Below are 18,799 nucleotides of genomic sequence, written 5' to 3' on the forward strand. Positions count from 1 at the left end.
AAAATTAAAAAGCATTTCTGTTAATCCATTTTAATTGTCAAATGAGACATTTCTAAATGAATTTTGGTACACATTTACCATGGACCTTTTTGAAAATGAAATGTCAAATACCATTTTCATTTTAATTTTAATTAAGTGACAGAATAAGCTGTGTTGAGGAAGGAAATGAAAAAGCATTTTGGTGGATTGCTTTTTCATTTTATTTTTGAGTCAAAAAATGCAGCTTCATTTTGAAAATGAAAAAGCATTTCTGGTTTTGACTTTGCTTTTTATTTATGCTACATAATCGCTTCCATACTTTTGTGATTGAGGCCAAACTTTATTAATTTCAATCATGTTTGAAAATCTTTGGTGTTGGACCGGACGGAAAAGGAAAGGAGGGAAGAAGAGAGAGGGATGTTAGGGGGGGGGGGGGGGGGGGGGGGGGGTGATAGTGGGAGGGGGGGGATAAGACCATGAAGCAGCATAGAGCAGACAAGTTTACTGGTTGTTTATCATTACGGTAAGGTTCAAATGTAGTACAAAAAGGGCCTGTCCACACACACACTGAAATGTTATCAACACACCTGCTAGCTGTAAAAATGTCCACATGTCAACATGTACACATAACAGATAGTGTTCACACACGCATACCTATGCCTTTAAACCAACTAGTGTGAAATCTTTCATTCATTCAATCATGCAAACTAGTAGTGCAAAGGTGAGCTAACACCTGTGCTCAGGTAAGTGTTTATGTTCTTCTAAAATGGATGGTGGAATGTGAAAAGAAGGAGGAGGAGCGCCCAGCCACCCCCAACCCAGACCCCCGCCGCAGCAGCAGCGGCAGCCAGAACCCCCCAACGCCACACGGCAGCAGGCAGGGGACAACCGCCCCCCGGGCGACCAAATCCGCCACCTAGGCCAGGACCAGCAGGACTGCCGCGAGGCCCCCAGAGCCAGAGAGCAGGGAAGCACGGGGGAAAGAGAGCGGCGCCCCAGCCCAACCAGGAGAGCAGCCCCCCCGCCGCGCCGGAAGAGCCCAACGCAGGGCCCCACCCGGGAAGGGCACCCACAGCCCCAGACGAGCACGCCATCACCACCCAGGAGTTCCGGGCATCCCCCGCCCCAACCCCAGGTACGAGCCAGGACCCCCCAAGAGAGACCCGTTCCGCGCTCCAGGCAGCCATCCACCCGGCCCACGGTTGGTCCAGGGAGGAGCAAGGCAGGGCCAGCCACCCCCACCCCGGAGGGGAGCACCCCGGGGAAAAAGGGGGGCCCACAAGGGGTGTTGTAAACATGGCCCGACCAGGCTCGGCCACTGTTGGAAGTTTGGCGGGGCCCAGCGCCCAGGCAAGGACCAGAACCCACCCCCAGGGACACGGACACGGTCAGATGACATTTCTTAGGAAAATTGAAAATTAAAAAAAAAAAATTATTCTCAGGTCTTGCAATCACCCTAAAATGAAGGGGGAAAAAACTTCCTCCTTTAAAAGATTCTTGTTGTAAAAAAGCCAGGCTTTTTTCCCTACAACTCCTAGTTTGTTTGTATTTTTTTTGTTACATCCTTTTTTAGAAAATGCATGAAAATGTCTCTTTAAGCAGCTGTTATACCAGCTTCTGAAACATTCATTCAGTGTTTGCTATAGCTGTACCTCCAATGTTTGTGGTAAAGCTTAACTTTTAACTTTGAAAAATGTTATCAGACTTTTTTTTGCTTTTTGGTCAGCACTTTCAGTGACTGTTGGCTTTCACAGACAGTTTTGAGAGGAATTAAATTCTCCAAGTCAATGTAATATAAGATGTTCTTTTATTGAACATAAAAATAATTACTGATAAACTGTCCTATTCATAAGTATTCAAAAAAATACCCATACACTCAGGAATTACCAATACTACAACTAAGATTCCTCAATAAATCGACTTAATTGATGAATCGATTTATATTACTACTATTCAACCAGAGTAATCTGTCTGAGGAAGATTGTTAGTTGAATTCACCTATACCATTATAACATTATTTCCAAGTAAAATAAATTGACTACATTGGCCTTGGAAAATAACATTTAGACTGAGTAACGATAGGTTTTGGCTATAAAGTAAAAACAACCAAATGCATTACAACACACATGTGATGGCAGCAAAAACTTATCAATCATTCCAGTCCAATTTGTGGAAACACTTTGAATTTTGCAAAGACATGTGACCGTGCAGTGTGGTAGAATGTTCTAATAATGTCTGCATTATTTTGATGTGGAAAAACAATGGCGAGCTAAACTTTAGGAAACTAAAATGTGAATGGATTTAACATGAATAATTGTTTACTTGTGTGTTTGTACACATGTTTATTTTACACTTGATTATCTGCAAGAAATGCAAAGAATCTAGAAAAAAAACGACACATGTTCATTACGCAGATATTTATCTCTGAGTCACACTGGTTGAAGTTTTGGCTAAAGATGTCCTAGATCCATTTTAGGTCAGTGAATGGGATCAATTCAAATTGTTCAAAGCCAATATGGACAATGAATCGCATCAGCAACCACAAATTATGATATGAATCATACTGTTGTTGAAATTAATCATTACACCACAACAAGTGAGTCGTTTGTTTTTCCTGAGTTCAAAGTGATCTTTGCATTTGGTTAAAGTCAACATCTGAATATTGTTTACAACTCTTTGGTAACTATTCATTAATATGGTAAATGAGCAGGTAGGAGCTGACACAAAGGTAATGATTAACAACCTGCTTTAGTCCCCATTTTTCCTTACTTCTTAAGAATCAAATGATCTTTTCTTATATCTACTAATTAACTTCCAGGCAGTTTTTAGTTAGCTCCTCATCTGACCAGCTTTTGTTGTCAAGTCTACCCTCAGTGGCCTGATGCACAGCATCTCAATGAGCACCATCTGGGCATGTCTCCACAACCTTCATTTATGGATCTCAGTTTTCTATTCACCCAAAGAGTGAAAAGTGACAAAGGTTTGGGGCTGATCAGTGTAGTATTTCCCGTACTTTGTCCCTAAACTTGGAGGGGCTGATTCGTGTCCCAGCTACTTCACACTCAGCTGGAAGCCACTCTTGTGAGACATGATGGTCATGACGTGGCGAATATGAAGAGATCAAGTTCTGAGGCTCCTCTATTTAAGGAAAAACCCTTCATTCGGCTCTCCAAACATCATTTTTTGCCTGTGGAACACTTAATTTAGTTTAAGCATTAAAAAAATGTGGCCAGTTTGCAGTTTGTGTATTTCTTTGATTGTGAGAAGTCACAATCCAGCCTCATGTGCAGCCACACTTGTGAGGCACATGTAGCACCAATGCATTCTGATGCGCTGTAGACAACATAGTGGGATTTGGGTCTTCAACATCGAGCAACATATTGCCTTTTGGGGGTTCCACAGGAGTCAAGCTCTTTTGCCTCACAGTGAGAAGGCCCTGGTTTGAATCCCATTTGGGGCCTTTCTGAGTGGAGTTTGAAAGGTTTCTCCCTGTTCCTGCATGGGTTTTCTCTGGGCACGCTGGCTTTCTACCACAGTCAAAAAACATGCTTTATAGATTTGGTTGTGTATCTAAATTGTCCCTTAGGTACACATGTGACTGTGTGTAATTGTATGGCCCTGCCACAGACTGGCAACCAGTTTCCAACATCTCTTGCCCTTTAAAGCCTGCAGCTCTGAAGAGTAATCAGAAATGCATGATAACCTCAATCCCATTTAGGCCAGAGTTACCCTGTTAGTCCTCTGGGATGGATTTTAAAGAACCCCATCCTGTGTCTCCTAGAAATTCTTAAACCTATTCGTGCATTCAGAATAAAGACAGCTGCAGCAATGCCGCTTAGAAAAAACCCTAGTTCCTGAAATGTTTTTTTATGGCAATAGAAAATCATTAAGGCAAAGATACTGGCCTGGTTTCATCACGACACACTCAAACTAAAAACAAGATAACCACATAGACATAAATGCAGTCCCTTTAAGTTCAAACTTCAGCATGACTTCAGTATCTACCCAATAATAAAAATATCATATAAAATGAGCTGGTGGTTTCCTCCTACTCAGACACTAAAAGTAAACACTGCTCTGTAAGTCTGACTGAAGACTGTAGATTAATCAAAAACTGCCTTCCTTCATCTCACATTCAGTAGAAGAACTGTTATTATGCACTGTGTTTGTTCAAAATTTTAAGGAATGGTCATTTCACAGCATTTGTGAGCTTTAACCATTTCAGTGTCAAGCTGCAATGAATGTTTGCAACTGTGCATTTAAACTGATCCAAAACTAGCAGTTTTAAGTCTACCATTGGATGTAAGCTCTTCTTACAAACTTCTTTGGTGTCTCTTTTGCAGGGATGAAGTTCATTGGCTGTCCCTAAAGGCACCAGGTAATCTGTTCAAAAAGAAAAAATGTGTTTCAGCTTAGTGAGAGTTAGGATGGAGAAATTGTGCCGCTGCTCCAATCTGGCTGTGATCCTCTAAACTGAATGACGTCATTTCCACCTTTGCTGGTCCCAAAACAAACAAGATTGGGACAGGTCATGTGCTTTTATCCCTTTAGACACTTACAAGTGTCTCACAAAGAAAAACTGAAATGTCCCACTGGTCTAAGGACCACATCCCTCTGAGCTGTGTTTCTTGTCTCAGCCCAACAAAGCGTCTGCGCCCTCACCGGCGTAAGGTAACAAACTTCCGACATGTGGTCTTCCTGCCCTTTACCTACTGATGCGACTCAGTCTCTCAGACATGATGGACAGGTTTTGAGTCAGCTTCACCATGGCAATGATGATGGTTCCTCCAACTAAAGTGCAGGTTGGCCAGAACAGTGAGTGGAAGACAGCAACTCTGCTGTAAAACTGGGTCAGGATAGCACTCTCAGTCTGGTTTGTTGGGTCCACAAAGCAGTGAAGTGTGTGCTGAGATCTGAGGCGTTCACAAATACTCTCAACAATGGCACGTGTTGATGCGTAGTTCTTGTGACACTTTGGGATGTAGAAACACTGAGGAAAGGGAGGAAAAGAAACGGTGGTAAGGAAAGTCTTGATTTATAGTCACATTTTAATTTTAACAACTAATTATGACTGCTTAAAATTAAAGGTGTGCACACATAATACATGAGAGTACAAGATTTGTTTAGGTGCAGAAACATATTTTATTGACATTATAAGCAATCACTGTTTAATATAATGAAACTAATAAAAATATGCTCTGAAAGATTTGTTATAATTTGCACAAACCTAACACTTTCATTTATAGGTAACATATCAGGTGTAAAATTGGCAATTTTCCCCTAAAATATCTTGTGATTCAATCTTAACCTTTTGGCTTTAAATGTTTAGATTTAATAATCCTATTTGTTGTTTTTTTTATCAATTCCTTAAATTTGCCAAAAAAGGTACAGACAGCTAAACTATAAGGAGAACCATGATTTAAACTTTATATCTATACAACCTGGTAAAGCATTTTAGCACTTTTGGGATTATGTTACCCTATAATCTGACACCACAAACAGAGAGCACCACAAGTTCATTACTGTATTTATGGGTGAGTCATTTGTTTTATTTTACCAAAATGTATAATGTAATATTTTGAAACTCAGACAAACTGCAGCAGTGTAAATATTTATTACAAACAGCCCAGTTAAATATGGAAGAGAACTTTAATATCTTTTACCAAAAAAGTAAGACCTTTTTACTTCTAATGAAGTTCAACTTTTAAATGATGCAACATTTTTGGGGAATATGCCCTTGTGTGATAAGCAGCAGGCAGTATGTGGATTGCACATAGGACAACATTTTCCAAATCATCTCTGCTACCAACACACAACTCATTCTGCCATTACGTTTTTGGTGGCGTTTAGTAGATTGGATTATAGATTAGAACATTTAACAAACAGAAGCCTTGGTCGTGACTGAAAGAAGCAAACACATTTGCAACTCCCTGGCACCTCCTCCTTCTAATGCTGGTCTCTGGCTGGGTCACACATTGCTGTGTGAAGGCATCTCCCATAACCTTTCTGTAAGTCAGCCAGCGTGGTAGTATGGGTCGCCCTAGCATGAACAGCACGCCCAAGATGATCCCGCAGTTGTTCAATGGGGTTGAGGTCAGGACTGCTGGAATGCCATTCCATCTTGTTTACTAAAGTTGTGTTCTTGCTGCATAGAGTTCAGTTCCAGACTATGGATGGGATTTTGTCATTGGTTGCACAATTTTAATTTCAAAATCCTGCTGCGCTGAGATATACTCCAATGGTGACAAGGCCTGTTAGCTTGGTGTGGGAAATACCTGCCCACACATTCCTGTGTCACCAAAGTGTTACCACTGTGTTCCTCACTCTTTCACCTTGTGGCCCAACTGCTGTTGGGAGAATCTGGATGCCATCACTGAACATAAAGTCCTTTCACACATTCAGGTCTTGTGCACGTGTTACCAACTCCAATCCAAACACGCCTGACGGTAAAAGAGGGTTTGCGAGGGATCCTCCACATCAGTGACTGACCCTTCTCACTTAACGGGGTCGCTGCAATGGGCTCCCTGGTCTGGCTCTTTGTCTAGATCTGGGGGGTCCTGTGGTAGTGTATTCTGTGAACTTGAGTGGGGGTGGGGTGGGGGTGGGGGGGTCACTGATGTGGACATGTGCCCATAACATCGTTTCCCCACTTCAGTACGAAGCCAGGTCTCGACATTGCATCATTTTATCATTCTTTTTATCATCTATGTGCGTGTGTGTGTGTGTGGGGGGGGGGGGGGGGGGGGGCATTGTGCGGTTCGTAAAAAAAATATTTGTTTGTCTTGTTTTTTTTTTGTTTTTTTTTTATTTGATTATTTTTTTATGTAGGAAGGGGAAAGGTGAGTCTTATTGGACTGTAGTCTTCTTAGGACACCACTTTGCAGCCTTCCTCTGACATCCCCAGTGATATGGATCTTGACATTCACTTTGGTGAAAGTATTGTGGCTCACTACAACATTATTGTAACTTGATTTTCCTGAACAGCAGCTTAAAAATTTCCTTTTACAGTAGTCTTTTACCCTGGTCCTCAGAATCTTAGCATTCTTTTCCCAAACATCCAGGACATGGATGTGTGGAAAACAAGCAGGATGCTTGGGGCGTCTTATAGGACATAGTTCAGGTGTGTTTAGTCAGACTGCAGATCCCCTGAATTGACCAATGAGCAGAAATAGCAGGAAGGACAAGCTTGAAAACACAGAATTAGGTTTTAAGGTCCAGTGTTGACGACAACAAGGACCCTATCCAGACCACTTACAATTCCAATTGTTGGATTCTGAGGAGATACTTGGACGTTAACCCGGAAAAGAGTTTATCAAACTTTCCTGGGCTGCACATCTTTAGTCTTGCTATGGCTAAAATGGTCTGATAAAAATAACCAGAGAAATTGAACTTTATTTAAGCTAAATCCACTTTCTTCCTCTTTGTCCTAAAGTCCAGATTGTTGTTAAACTTTCTCATTTCTTTGGTACTATTACACATTTTTTTCTATATTTGAAACATGTTAAGTTTATTGTAAATGTAAACAGTTCATCAGTTTGAATAGTTTAGCTCTAAATCTGTGCTGCTCCCAGACTGTTTTGGGTGTCTGATGCTGACCTAAAACACTCTGGGTCTTTAGTTTTCTCCAGTAGATGTGGTTTAGTGAGTGAACATATGAGCTTTTCTGGGAGCAAATGGTTGACAAGCTACATGAAAGTTCTTTGAGTGACAAAGAGGTAGAAAACCCTGCTTGGAACCCTTTAACATCACCTGAAGTAGCTATAAAAAATAACAGGATCTAAGAAGCTCTCTCAAACTCAGACAATACTTATTTCTCCTCTGCATACATGCAAAAGATGCAGGTCCAGCAAAAACAGAAGTGCTGCTGGTACCTCAGGATTGTTGTCCTGAGTGTCCTCATTGTGCAGCAGTCGCACCACCTTTTCTGTCGAGTTGAGGCTCACAAAGACTTGAAGACATGGGTACCGGGAGCTTTTCCAGCACTCTGCCCCACAGCTGTACGAACAGTTCACATCCCACACAATGGTGGCATTCACAACTGTGCATGTGTCCTCCTCTGTCCATAAACTGTAAGAAAAAGGGTGTTTTAACTAATATTATTTCTTTCCAGCCATGTGAATAAAATGTTTTAAAGATTTAAGACACATCATCCCATCTGTCATTTACATCCTTAAAAATTTTGAGTTGTTTGTGAAATCTTCAGCTGGAGTAACTGAGGGATTGAAAAGATGTAGTTTCATTGGGTCAACAGGAGTGCAGTGAGCTAAATGGATCTTATGCTATGTATGTTCACACCAGGCATGTGACGCGTGTTCAAGAACATGCTCAAAGCATTCACATTGGACTGCCACTACCTGATACTAGCGCATGTACACTATATTACCAAAAGTATTTGCTCACCTGCCTTGACTCACATATGAACTGAAGTGCTTCCCATTCTTAACCACACAGTTCAATATGATGTCAGTCCACCTTTTGCCGTTATTACAGCTTCAACTCTTCTGGGATTCTGTCCACAAGATTGAGGAGTTTTTGTATGAGTTTTTGACCATCATGGCTGAGTTGCTGTTGTTCCCCAAACTCTTCCACTTTCTTATGGTAGAGTTCACAGGAGCGATGAAATTTCACCACTGGATTTATTCCACGCTGGAATTCACTGAGCTCCTGAGAGCGGCCCATTCTTTCACAAATGTTTGTAAAAACTGTCTGCATGCCTGAGGGCCTGGTTTCATACACCTGTGGCCAGGGCGAGTGATTAGGACACCGGATTCTGATCATTTGGATGGGTGAGCCAATACTTTTGGTACCTTCAGTTGGAAGAGGCTTGGTGTTAAATGTCAAAGCGGTGCAAATCTCGCAAATCTTGCTTAAGGCTTTTACTTTCACAGCTCTATTCTGATACATGAAAGACTTTGTGTGCTGTAATTCTGGCTACGTACAAACCGCAATTATTAATTTCTCCTTCATGATCAATTTTCAAGTGAATGGCACTTCTGTGAATTAAAAGTGGCACCATTCAAAGCCCAGTCCCTGATTGGTCAAAGTTCAACCTGGTTTGACCTTCAACACTCGCTCAATGGACACAAGCCCAAAAACGGTCATTGAAACTTGCACAGCAACACACGGACGCAAGAGTTTTAGACACGAAAGTCAAAAGGCGCACATATATATTTATGTAAGTTAAAATTGGCTTTTAATTTGAAGTGGTTGCTTAAATGTGCGTTGCCAAGGCCGGTGTGAATGTAGCTTCACAGGTTTTGATAAAGAATACATTACTGTAGTCGTGACATAAACGACTCTAACGCTCGAGGAGAAGAACTAGAGAGAGGAACTCTGAAAATGAAAGGTGACAACGATTTTACTGAGATGTTGCTGAAGTCACCTGTCAAAGTAGGAACGTAGAACAGTGATTCCCAGAACAAAATACATCATCACAGACAGGAGGATCATGCTAACGCCCAGCAGGATAGCTCTGTCTTCTCCAGCCCTCAGTGCTGTCACCGTTTTCCGTCTGTCCAGAACCTCAAAGTCTCGAATCCTCTGGTAGATTGATCTGAGAAGAGTCCATACTGAAGCTCAAATAGAGTTTTAACCAAGGCTCTAAAAGTCTCAGCTGTGAATAGTCAATAGGTACAACAGGTCATTCTTGAACTGACATAATTTAGATCACAGAGAGGTGAAAATAAAATCCTACCTTTGGTCAGTACTTCCCTCTGTGACTCGGGTTCCTACCCACAGAAACATTGTCTTTAGTTACAATGACAGAGTGCTGGAGTTGCTAAAATTATTGGCCCACCTGTAAAACAGCAAGCAACATTTATCATCAATAGAATTGATCATTGTCCAAAGAAAACAGCATTAAACTGCTCCAGAATTTAACTTCACGTGTTCTCATGAAAATTTGGAAGGCTGGATCACATTACACACGAAAAAGTATTTGATTTGATTTGATTTTCTATTTCAACAGCATTGAGAAATGTTCCTGTCTTGTGTGACAGGATTCCGTTAACTTTCATAGTGCACTGACAGCCTTCCAAACCCAAACCTAGGCAGACAGACTGGTGTGGGAACGACCCAAACTAACCAATGACAAATTTTAAATGGCTACCATAGAAACGTATACAATCTGTAGGGGAATAGAGGAAATAAACACAGACACTTTTCAGGGAACTTTGTCTGTGTTTATGTTTGTGTTTTTTGCTTCATATTATAGACTTTAGGCATATCATAGGTTTTTCAGTTTTTAAGGCTTCATTCTTCCATCAAAACATTTAGCTATGCATTCACAAATCCATCCATCCTTTAATTCATTCATTCATTCATTCATTCATTCATTCATTCATTCATTCATTCATTCATTCATTCATTCATTCATTCATTCATTCATTCATTCATTCATTCATTCATTTATTCATTTATTCATTTATTCATCCATAATGAGGTTTAAACGCAAACACCTTGGAAAGTAAAAGCGTGTCTTGCTAAGTATGCACTACTGTGCATACATGTAAATGTTTATTTGTGTGCGCACAATTCAAGTGGTGCATGCTTTACATGCTGGCATCTTACCTGTGATCTGAAGTACTTCTGATGTAGCTCAGATAAATGTGACGCCATCGGTTTATGGTGGAAAAACATGGACTTTAAAATAACTGTAAGCATTTCTGCAGGGGTTTGCTGTAGGGGCTGCATGGAGGCATTGTCACACTCCTGGATGTACCTGTATGAAGACAGGAATGGAAACCGTCAATCCTAGGGACTACTGAGCACACATCTGTCATTGTGTTACAGCATGACCTTGGCAAAACTGATGAATCCATGTTTAAAAGCACACCATATGTATTCTACTGAAGCCAAATCAATAAAGCCATGTTTGCTTCTGATCCCATTCTGAGTAAGATCAAATGAAAAATAAACTCTCACCCCAGCTGAAGGAAAGGTAAGAAAGTCCAGTCTTATTGATATTTCTGTTCATGTAGGCCTACATGTTTTTAACAAACAGCTGCACTAATTATAACACGTGTGTTAGCGGACAAGTGAATAGGCTTATGAAGATGTGCATGTTTGTGTGTGAGTGAGCATTTGAGTGTGTGCTAAGATGTGCTACAGTGTTACTGTATGTGAAAGCGAGGGCTAGAAACTCCACAGCTCCACCCTGAACCCCCAAGAAACTGTTCATTATACTTTCCCAAATTAAGAGGTGGTTTAAGAATTGTGGAGAAGGAAGGAGCCAAAAGCAAAAGTCTTGACTTGTGACAGCAATGCCACGACTTTAAGTCGAGTAACCTCAAATATAACATAAAAAAACCTTTAACACAAACAAAACTGTTGAAAATGTGAAACAAATGAGGAAAAAAAATTAAAGCAGAGAACTCTATATTGAAAAGCTCTAAACCTGTTTATGATCTGAAAAAATGTAACAGGGATCAGACATGAAAGAGACTAAGAATCGAAAGCTGACAGAAAAATTGAATTATACATAGTCCTTTAATAACTCACATTATAACAAGGACAGACTGTACATTCAAGTAAAAACGAAACATTTTAAATTGAAAAAAAAAACAAGAAAAGAATCAGAACAAAAACATAGCGAAAAGCAGCATGTCAACCAGATGGCATTTAAAATTGAAACACATTGTTATTGTCATCCCCAATACAACACAGAACTCTCTCCAGAGCCCAAACGCATTTAAACTTTTCAAGGTCACTGATCAACTTTAAAAAAGCAACTTTAACATTTACACGACTTTTCAGAAGAGAAAAAAACACTAACCAATAGAGAGAAAACAATTATTTCTCGTTAACCAAATTGCAAGTTTAGCTTGTGCAAAATAAAACTAAGAAACATGTGTGCATGTTTCCGACGGACAGTTTACTTGAGACCAAAAACAAACAATGGGAAAGAAAACACCTCCCCTAGTCTGCGACACCAATATTCCAACACCGCAAACAAACCCCTATGCCTGTAACACTGAATTACCAAGTGTGCGAGAGTTACAGATGCCACACAAAATCCCCCTTGACTAATTGAGTTGGAACAAAGTGAGCTTTGTATCTGTTTGCAGCTATGGCACCATGTACAATTCTCCATTGGGGATCAGCTGTTTGTTTCTCAATGGGCAACTTGTACAGAGAACGCCAGTGTCCTTTTAGAGTACGCCCTGTGCCAAAAACCTCAGTCCAATTAGAAGCGTCCATATCCGCCAACGACTGAAAATGTCAAACTTTCACACACGTGGTGTACAGTGTCTTCTTTGCAATGGTCTCGAATTCCCTGTCACCTGCATGATTAAAGGTAATCAATTTGTTCTCATCCTCTATCCAATTGTCAACATTTGGGGAGCCATCAAAGATGGAAAAACGTATTGTGAGGAGACAGTCCAGCAGACATTGGAGAGTCAAAGAAAATTTTTCCACTGGACAGGAACCGATTTCATGACGTCCTCCACTACTCTAGCCAGGAGCCTAGGTCACAGACAAACACATTGACTCATGGCCTCCAGGGCTGGAAGAGACCCACAGAGCTTTGGCATTTGTCTCAGAATAATCAGCCACCTTCTTCCAGTAAAGCCCAACAGGACTGACCCCAGTCTGTTTGCTGCCATGTACAAATACAGAAAACTGTCCCCTACTGAATGCACTGTCACATGCACAGCTGCACATGCACGTGCACGTTTGCCCCCACCTTGAGCATGCCATAAGTCAAGCCACTTGTATGGTAGACCACCCATAATTTCTTCATGGAAGGCGGGTTGTCGGTCGTCACAGTGACGCCTTTGGGGTCAGATGCATAAACACACACATTCCCAAATACATACCACAAGATGCCTGACCTTCATCCCGTTCTACATCACTTCTTCACCTAGAGAGATTGTGATTTATGCTCGTGGGGCCTGCGGTTTGTGAAAAGCATGTGCTCACAACGTGACTGTAGCAAATGGACTGACATCTCAGATCTCAGAGCTGATGTCATGGTTCTGGTTTTGGCAGATTACTTAGATGCCATTTGCTTGCTGTGCAGCGTCTCTTTGTTCTCACAGTGGGTGAAATACAGCTGCTCTGCTTTGTTTTCATCAAAGAGCAGCTTCTAAAGCTATGTACACGCCGCGCATTTGACAAACATTCAAGAACGTGGGTTCTTAAATGCGCGTTGGCCCATCGTGTTTACACTGGACAAGCAGGGAGGGGCTTCTGCTTAATTCCACCATAAATTACAAATAAATTCTTTAAAAATCTGACAATGTAATTTTCTGGATTTTTCTTTCTCATTTTGTCTATCAAAAGTTGTATCTATGATAAAAATTACAGGCCTCTCTCATCTTTTTAAGTGGGAGAACTGGCACACCCATGCCTGACTAAATACTTTTTGCCCCACTGTAACTTAAGACAATATTAAAGGAAATACAAGTGTATAGCATGAATCATAATGGCCCAAATCAGTGTTACACTAATATTACATGCAACAAGTATCTCCGATGTCAAATAAACTGTTCTGCTTCTTTTTCTCTTCTTTTAAAATATGTTATTTTTAAAAAAAGCAGAGATGTGGTGAGGTTTGTAAGTGATAAGGCAATAAATACTGCTCGTAAATAAAGACCAAACGCCTCTCCTTCTGGACCAAAGTCTTGATGACTTGGGTTCCATGTCCTCCTTTTAGTTGTAGAGGCTTTTTGAAACTTTTTTTTAAAACTTTGAAACTTAAAGCACTTAACCCGTTGAAAATCTATAGAATACCCCCTTGTTCAAAGCAGTCTTTTTCCATTCAGTTCTTTCTTTTCTCCAGCTGCTGAATGTTTGTGGAAACTTTCCACTCTCTTTGTTTTCCAGCTCATTTTAGGATTGCTTTATTTTGAAATCCATCTAATTTTGCCGATCAAAAACGTTTTTGTGGAAAGACCTAGATATACGGTTGAAATATTTTCAAGATAGAACCTGATTTACTGTCAACAGTTTTTGAACAGATTCCTAATCCTCTTCCTGGCCCACTTTGTCACACTAATGCAGTAAGCACTAAGCCAGCTACAATTTTAAACAAAACCCATGACCATTTCTGCTCACCCGAATACGTTTTTAAGCAGCTGCAGATCACTGAATGCAAAGAAATGAGAGCCCAGAGTCTGGGTTTTATAAACATGAAAAGCTCACATGGATGGATTTTTATGAAGTTTCAGAGAATTTTCTCTTTGGTCTCCACTGGCAGATAGAATAAAAATGGGGTCATGTTTTGTTATGAGGAGCTGCTGTCCTCATCTGCCTACTTTAGAGAATGCAGAACTTCACCTCATTCAGGGTCTAATCTGCTCCACCAGAACATTCCTGCTGTGAAACAAGATCTGGAAAAAGTAAGTCAAGATGTTTGTGGACTTGTGCTGCAGCAATTTTGGGCAGATGTAAAAAGGATTCTGTTTTTTCCTTTAATTGTTTTTTTTTCTTTTAGCAGATGTTTCCACAGGATGTGTGAGAAGAACTTATGATGTTTTCAGGAGAAGTGAACATGTGACTGAAGGAGCTGAGGAAGCAGAAAGATGAAATATCCTCAAAAGGATGTTCTTTGAGCTCTGCACCACAAACAAAATGTCCTACTCAGGTCCGAAAACATCTTCAGATCATCTTCTGACTATCTTGGATCCATCAAAGTGGTTCTGACAAACAGCGTTGCAGGACCTGGAAAAAGTTTTTTAATGCAGAAGTTCACTCTGGACGGGACCGTGTGTTTGGAGAACCTAAACATCAGTGCTAAGGAAGGAGGAACCACAGCACAAACAAACAAAGGAGCAGCAGGGTTTTCTAATGCTACGTATACAAGAGGCATGTGATGCCTGGTGTCAGCATCCAGTCAACACGGGCCAAACCCGCCCATCCCCAGTAAGCAGTGCCCGACTGGGCATACCAAGCCCAGGCAGCTAGGAGGAGCCAGAAAAGGAAGGCCAGGGTACAAGAAGGGCCACCACTCCGGTAGCCCAAACACAAATACCCCAGCCTAGGGTGAGAACACGCTCATAAACAGCTAAAATGTAGAAGTAATACATAGAAAATGTAAAAATATTTTAAAAAAGTAAAAATTATAAAAGTATTAATTCAAATGAATGAATGCATAAAAAGTAAAACTTGAATACCAAGCATAAAACAAACATGATAAAATACAGAATAAAAGAATAAACAACAACCCACATATAAGTTCTACTTAAAAGCTGAATTGAATAGATGTGTCATTAAATTAATTTTCAAAAACCTCAATGAATAAGGCCCTCATGTCCTCAGGCAGTCTGTTTCTCATAAAATGCAAAAATCTGGAAGCGCAGAAGCAAATATTGTTGAGGGATATAGAATCTCCAGTGTTGCAGTATGTTCTGGATGAGTTAAGACCTTAGAGAGAATTATTCATCAAAACTTGTCATCACAGTTTTGCTGTTTTGGCCATTTTTTACATTTTTAACATAAATGTCTCTCAAGAGCTCAAATTTGGCTGTCGTCTTTCTTTCCAACCTCCAGCTGCTGCTCCCTGGTGACAGCGGACACTGAGAGGTCCAACTACCCCATTTTTTTCCCCCATCTTTCACTTCATAGCACAGTCATAAACTGACTAGCTGTTGAGTGTGCAGCCTGAACATCCTTGCGTCATAGAAAATTACATGGACCTCGTGTGTAATACATGTACGGCCGAATCCGAATTCTTGCCCGACCTAAAACGGATGAAGGAATGATACACAGATTCATACAATTGACTGAAAGTGAGCACGCCTGGTTGGGTTAAAGAGTTTGATTGACAAATTCATTAGCCAAGGATGACATTTGTTGAACTGGCACGTTAGAAGAGTTCTCTCACAAATACAGAGAGATTCACAAATGAGAGGCGATTCGTAAATACACATTCTGTAATTCGTATGATCTGATCATAATTATGTTTGTGAAACACTCCATGTGGATTTGTGAATTTATATTACATGTTTCCATAAATATATGTTTGTGAATCAGAGAGTATGTATTTGTGAAACATTTCTTATTATTGAGACTGAATTAACTCTATACGTGTCCAACACCTGCAGTTGGAAGAGGCTTAATGTGAAATGTCAAAGCAGCTCAATTCTCGCGCATCTTCCTCCTGGCTTTTTTTTTTTATCTATGTTTCGACAAATGAAAGACTTGGTATCATAGAATTCCAGACGAGCACAATAATACTTTCTCCTCTATGATACATTTTTAAAATGGTTGCCACTTTCGTTAATTAAAAAGGACGCCATCCATACGTCACTACCAAATCTGTGTCCCTGATTCAAAGTTCACCGTCATTTGACTTCATTCCACATGTATTGTGTGGCTGTGCGTGAAAGTTTGGAACACGGGAAAACATGTGTTTACTGGCGTTTTCATAGACTTTTAATTGAAAGTGGTCGCTTGACCACACAATACCGTGGGCTGTGTGTACATAGCTTTAGAGAGCAGGTGTTACCTTATTATATAGCGTTAGGCTTTGTTGTAGCCTAACCCTACAACAGGGTAGGTGAGGCTTTGTTTAGTTTTTCATTGGAGTCTTAGAAAACCAAGCCCAAAGACCTCACTCGGGCCGACTGGCAAAACATATGAGAAACACTGCAATAAACAATACTCATGAATAAATTAGATAAACAAAAACAACATTAAAAATCACAAAAAATGGAACACATAAACTAGAAACCTAAACTCCCATGGGGTACTTTACCACAGAGTGCCACTTGCTTATCGTAGATGGAACCATTACGATATTTAGAATAAAACTAACCACCCCCCCAAAAAAGGTGGTGTGACCTGGACACCTTTGGCAATGTTTTGCTGTGATCATAGCAAGAGTTTTGCTGCAGATCGGCAGAGACAGCTGCTGCTGATTGTTTGGATCAGACTTGTTGGCTCCTGACAGCGGGGTGCACTAATTGAGTAATCCAGACAGTGGAGAAGTCATTCTAGTGCAGGTAATTCAATTATCAGCAATGCTGCAGGCTCTGCGGGTTCATTCACTCAGTCAGTGCCGCCACACATTAAGCAAGAAAAAAAGGTCATTTTCTTCTCTTTTCTGAGACAGGGGTTTATTATCAAAAGTTTTATTCTTCTTTTTCTGTTTATGACTGCAAAAAGACGTGCCTAAAAATAGAAAGAGAACACAAATTTTAAGGAAAAATCACTAGAAAGTTGTAACATTGTCTGCCCAAGCAGCAAATCATTTTTACTTGACAAGAAATCTTTTACTAAGTAATAAAAATCTACACAAGCATTCAACAAGGGAAAAATAAACTTAAAGAGCAATTGGAATTACTTCAAATTGAATGTTATATAGCCCAATAATTCATTTTTTTGTGCTAGTTTTAACCAAATGATTTGTGTTTTTACAGTCTTTATGTAGTTGTAGATACATTTCTTATTTCCAGATTGAATGAGATAAAAATTCTCAACTGTACCGAAAAGCTTGGAAAGGTGAAACGTAAAGATAAGTTAAAATGACGTAAAGCATGGTAAAATCAAGGTTCTACCGTTTTGCAAGCATCAAATACTTTGCAGTGAACAAGATGGCACGGCTTCTGTTTGGGTTTAAATGAAATTCAACTTAATAACCAAGTAAACAATAAACACAGAGGTTAAAACCAGCTATTCTGCTTTCTAACTCATTACAGAAAAAACATTGTTTTTTTTCTGGAAGAGTTGGAACTTTTTTTTCCATCAGTTTGCAAGCTTGCATCCCAACGCACAAGCTCTGATGGCTCATCTTGATGAAGGCAGGATGTAACAATGTGTTTCCTGTCACAGTTGATGTCAGTGACCCACACAGACAACTATCACAGCCGCAACATCCTGGCCAGCATGGAAGTCAAACCTCACAAACGCCACGTTTTATTCCAATTGTGTCAACTCGCACTACTTACTTAAATCAGAAACCCTTCAGGTTGCTGGTGTTTATGTCCATACGTCCATGTGAAGTCCTCAGTCGTGATGAGTCTTCTGGGATGAGTCCCCCCCCACCACCACCACCACCACCTCCTCCTCCCTCAGCACTAAATTAGGACCAGAGAAGCACTGGCAGCGCTCAGCATGCCTCCCATTCTCCATACAGAGCAACAGCCAGAGGACTTGCTGCCCCACGCGCCACACACTCCTTAGTAGCAAATGATGATGGCTGTGAGTGGTGTTGATGAGGGGGTTCAGCAGAGAAAAAGAAAACAGACTGCCAAATTAAACGAGCTCTAACAACTTTTCGTATTGCACAGAAGCCTTACATGAACGGAAGAGAGATAAATCTCAGGTGATTTGGTTTATTTTCTATTGACTCTGAGGGTTAAATCAAACTCTGAACATACTTTTGTCTGATGAAGTCCAGTGGTGATTCCTGCTTCTCAGCTCTGACCTTGTTCAGTCTAAAGGGAGATATGTGCCCTTCTGCCCCCGAGTGCTCCGTCATCCTCACCAGCCCAACGCCTGTTTTGTCTATTTTTAGGATCAGAGAAGTTTAAAAAAAGAAAAAACAAATGACTTTTGAATGTTTTTCACAGACCTCCATTGGCAAACAAATGCGTAGAAGACAAGTTGAGGACATGAAACCAAGTAGCAACATGCACACTTGTCGTATTATTTCTGTGTATGAGCATCACTTTAATAACACCAGCTGCACTATTAATTATCCCTGTCGAACAGACCAATCATGTAAGTGAATAAAAGCCCTGAGCTGCTGCAATTCCCCCAGAGCAGCTCAGGTATTTGTAGATTATGTACCAATGCAGGCGGTGACTGAGCATGAAACTCTGATGCAACATTTAGAGAGCATTCAGAAAACAAGAGCGGGAATTCCTCCACAGCT

At 40.5% G+C, this 18,799-nt stretch overlaps 1 protein-coding gene across 1 annotated transcript; it reads right to left on the minus strand.

The window, feature by feature from the left end:
- Window positions 1–1,769: 1,769 nt before the first annotated feature.
- s100p (S100 calcium binding protein P) lies at window positions 1,770–18,005 on the minus strand. The gene is made up of 6 exons (XM_011474339.4): window positions 17,871–18,005; window positions 10,549–10,699; window positions 9,674–9,775; window positions 9,362–9,532; window positions 7,851–8,046; window positions 1,770–4,969 (listed from the first exon to the last, which is right to left on the minus strand). Exons 3-6 carry the CDS (start codon window positions 9,721–9,723, stop codon window positions 4,685–4,687), a joined length of 702 nt encoding a protein of 233 aa, XP_011472641.1. The 5' UTR covers window positions 9,724–9,775; window positions 10,549–10,699; window positions 17,871–18,005; the 3' UTR covers window positions 1,770–4,684.
- Between the last annotated feature and the right edge of the window lie 794 nt (window positions 18,006–18,799).

Source organism: Oryzias latipes, chromosome 4 (assembly GCF_053564925.1).
Source record: "Oryzias latipes strain Hd-rR chromosome 4, Olatipes_Hd-rR_3.1".
Taxonomy (NCBI): domain Eukaryota; kingdom Metazoa; phylum Chordata; class Actinopteri; order Beloniformes; family Adrianichthyidae; genus Oryzias; species Oryzias latipes.

Excerpts from the sequence above, each read along its gene's own strand:
- s100p (XM_011474339.4), bottom strand. The coding sequence starts at position 9,723 with ATGTTTCTGTGGGTAGGAACCCGAGTCACAGAGGGAAGTACTGACCAA. Across the intron at positions 9,533-9,673 it reads GAGGGAAGTACTGACCAAAG|ATCAATCTACCAGAGGATTC; the intron begins GTAGGATTTTAT and ends GACTCTTCTCAG. Across the intron at positions 4,970-7,850 it reads CTCAGGACAACAATCCTGAG|TGTTTCTACATCCCAAAGTG; the intron begins GTACCAGCAGCA and ends CCCTTTCCTCAG.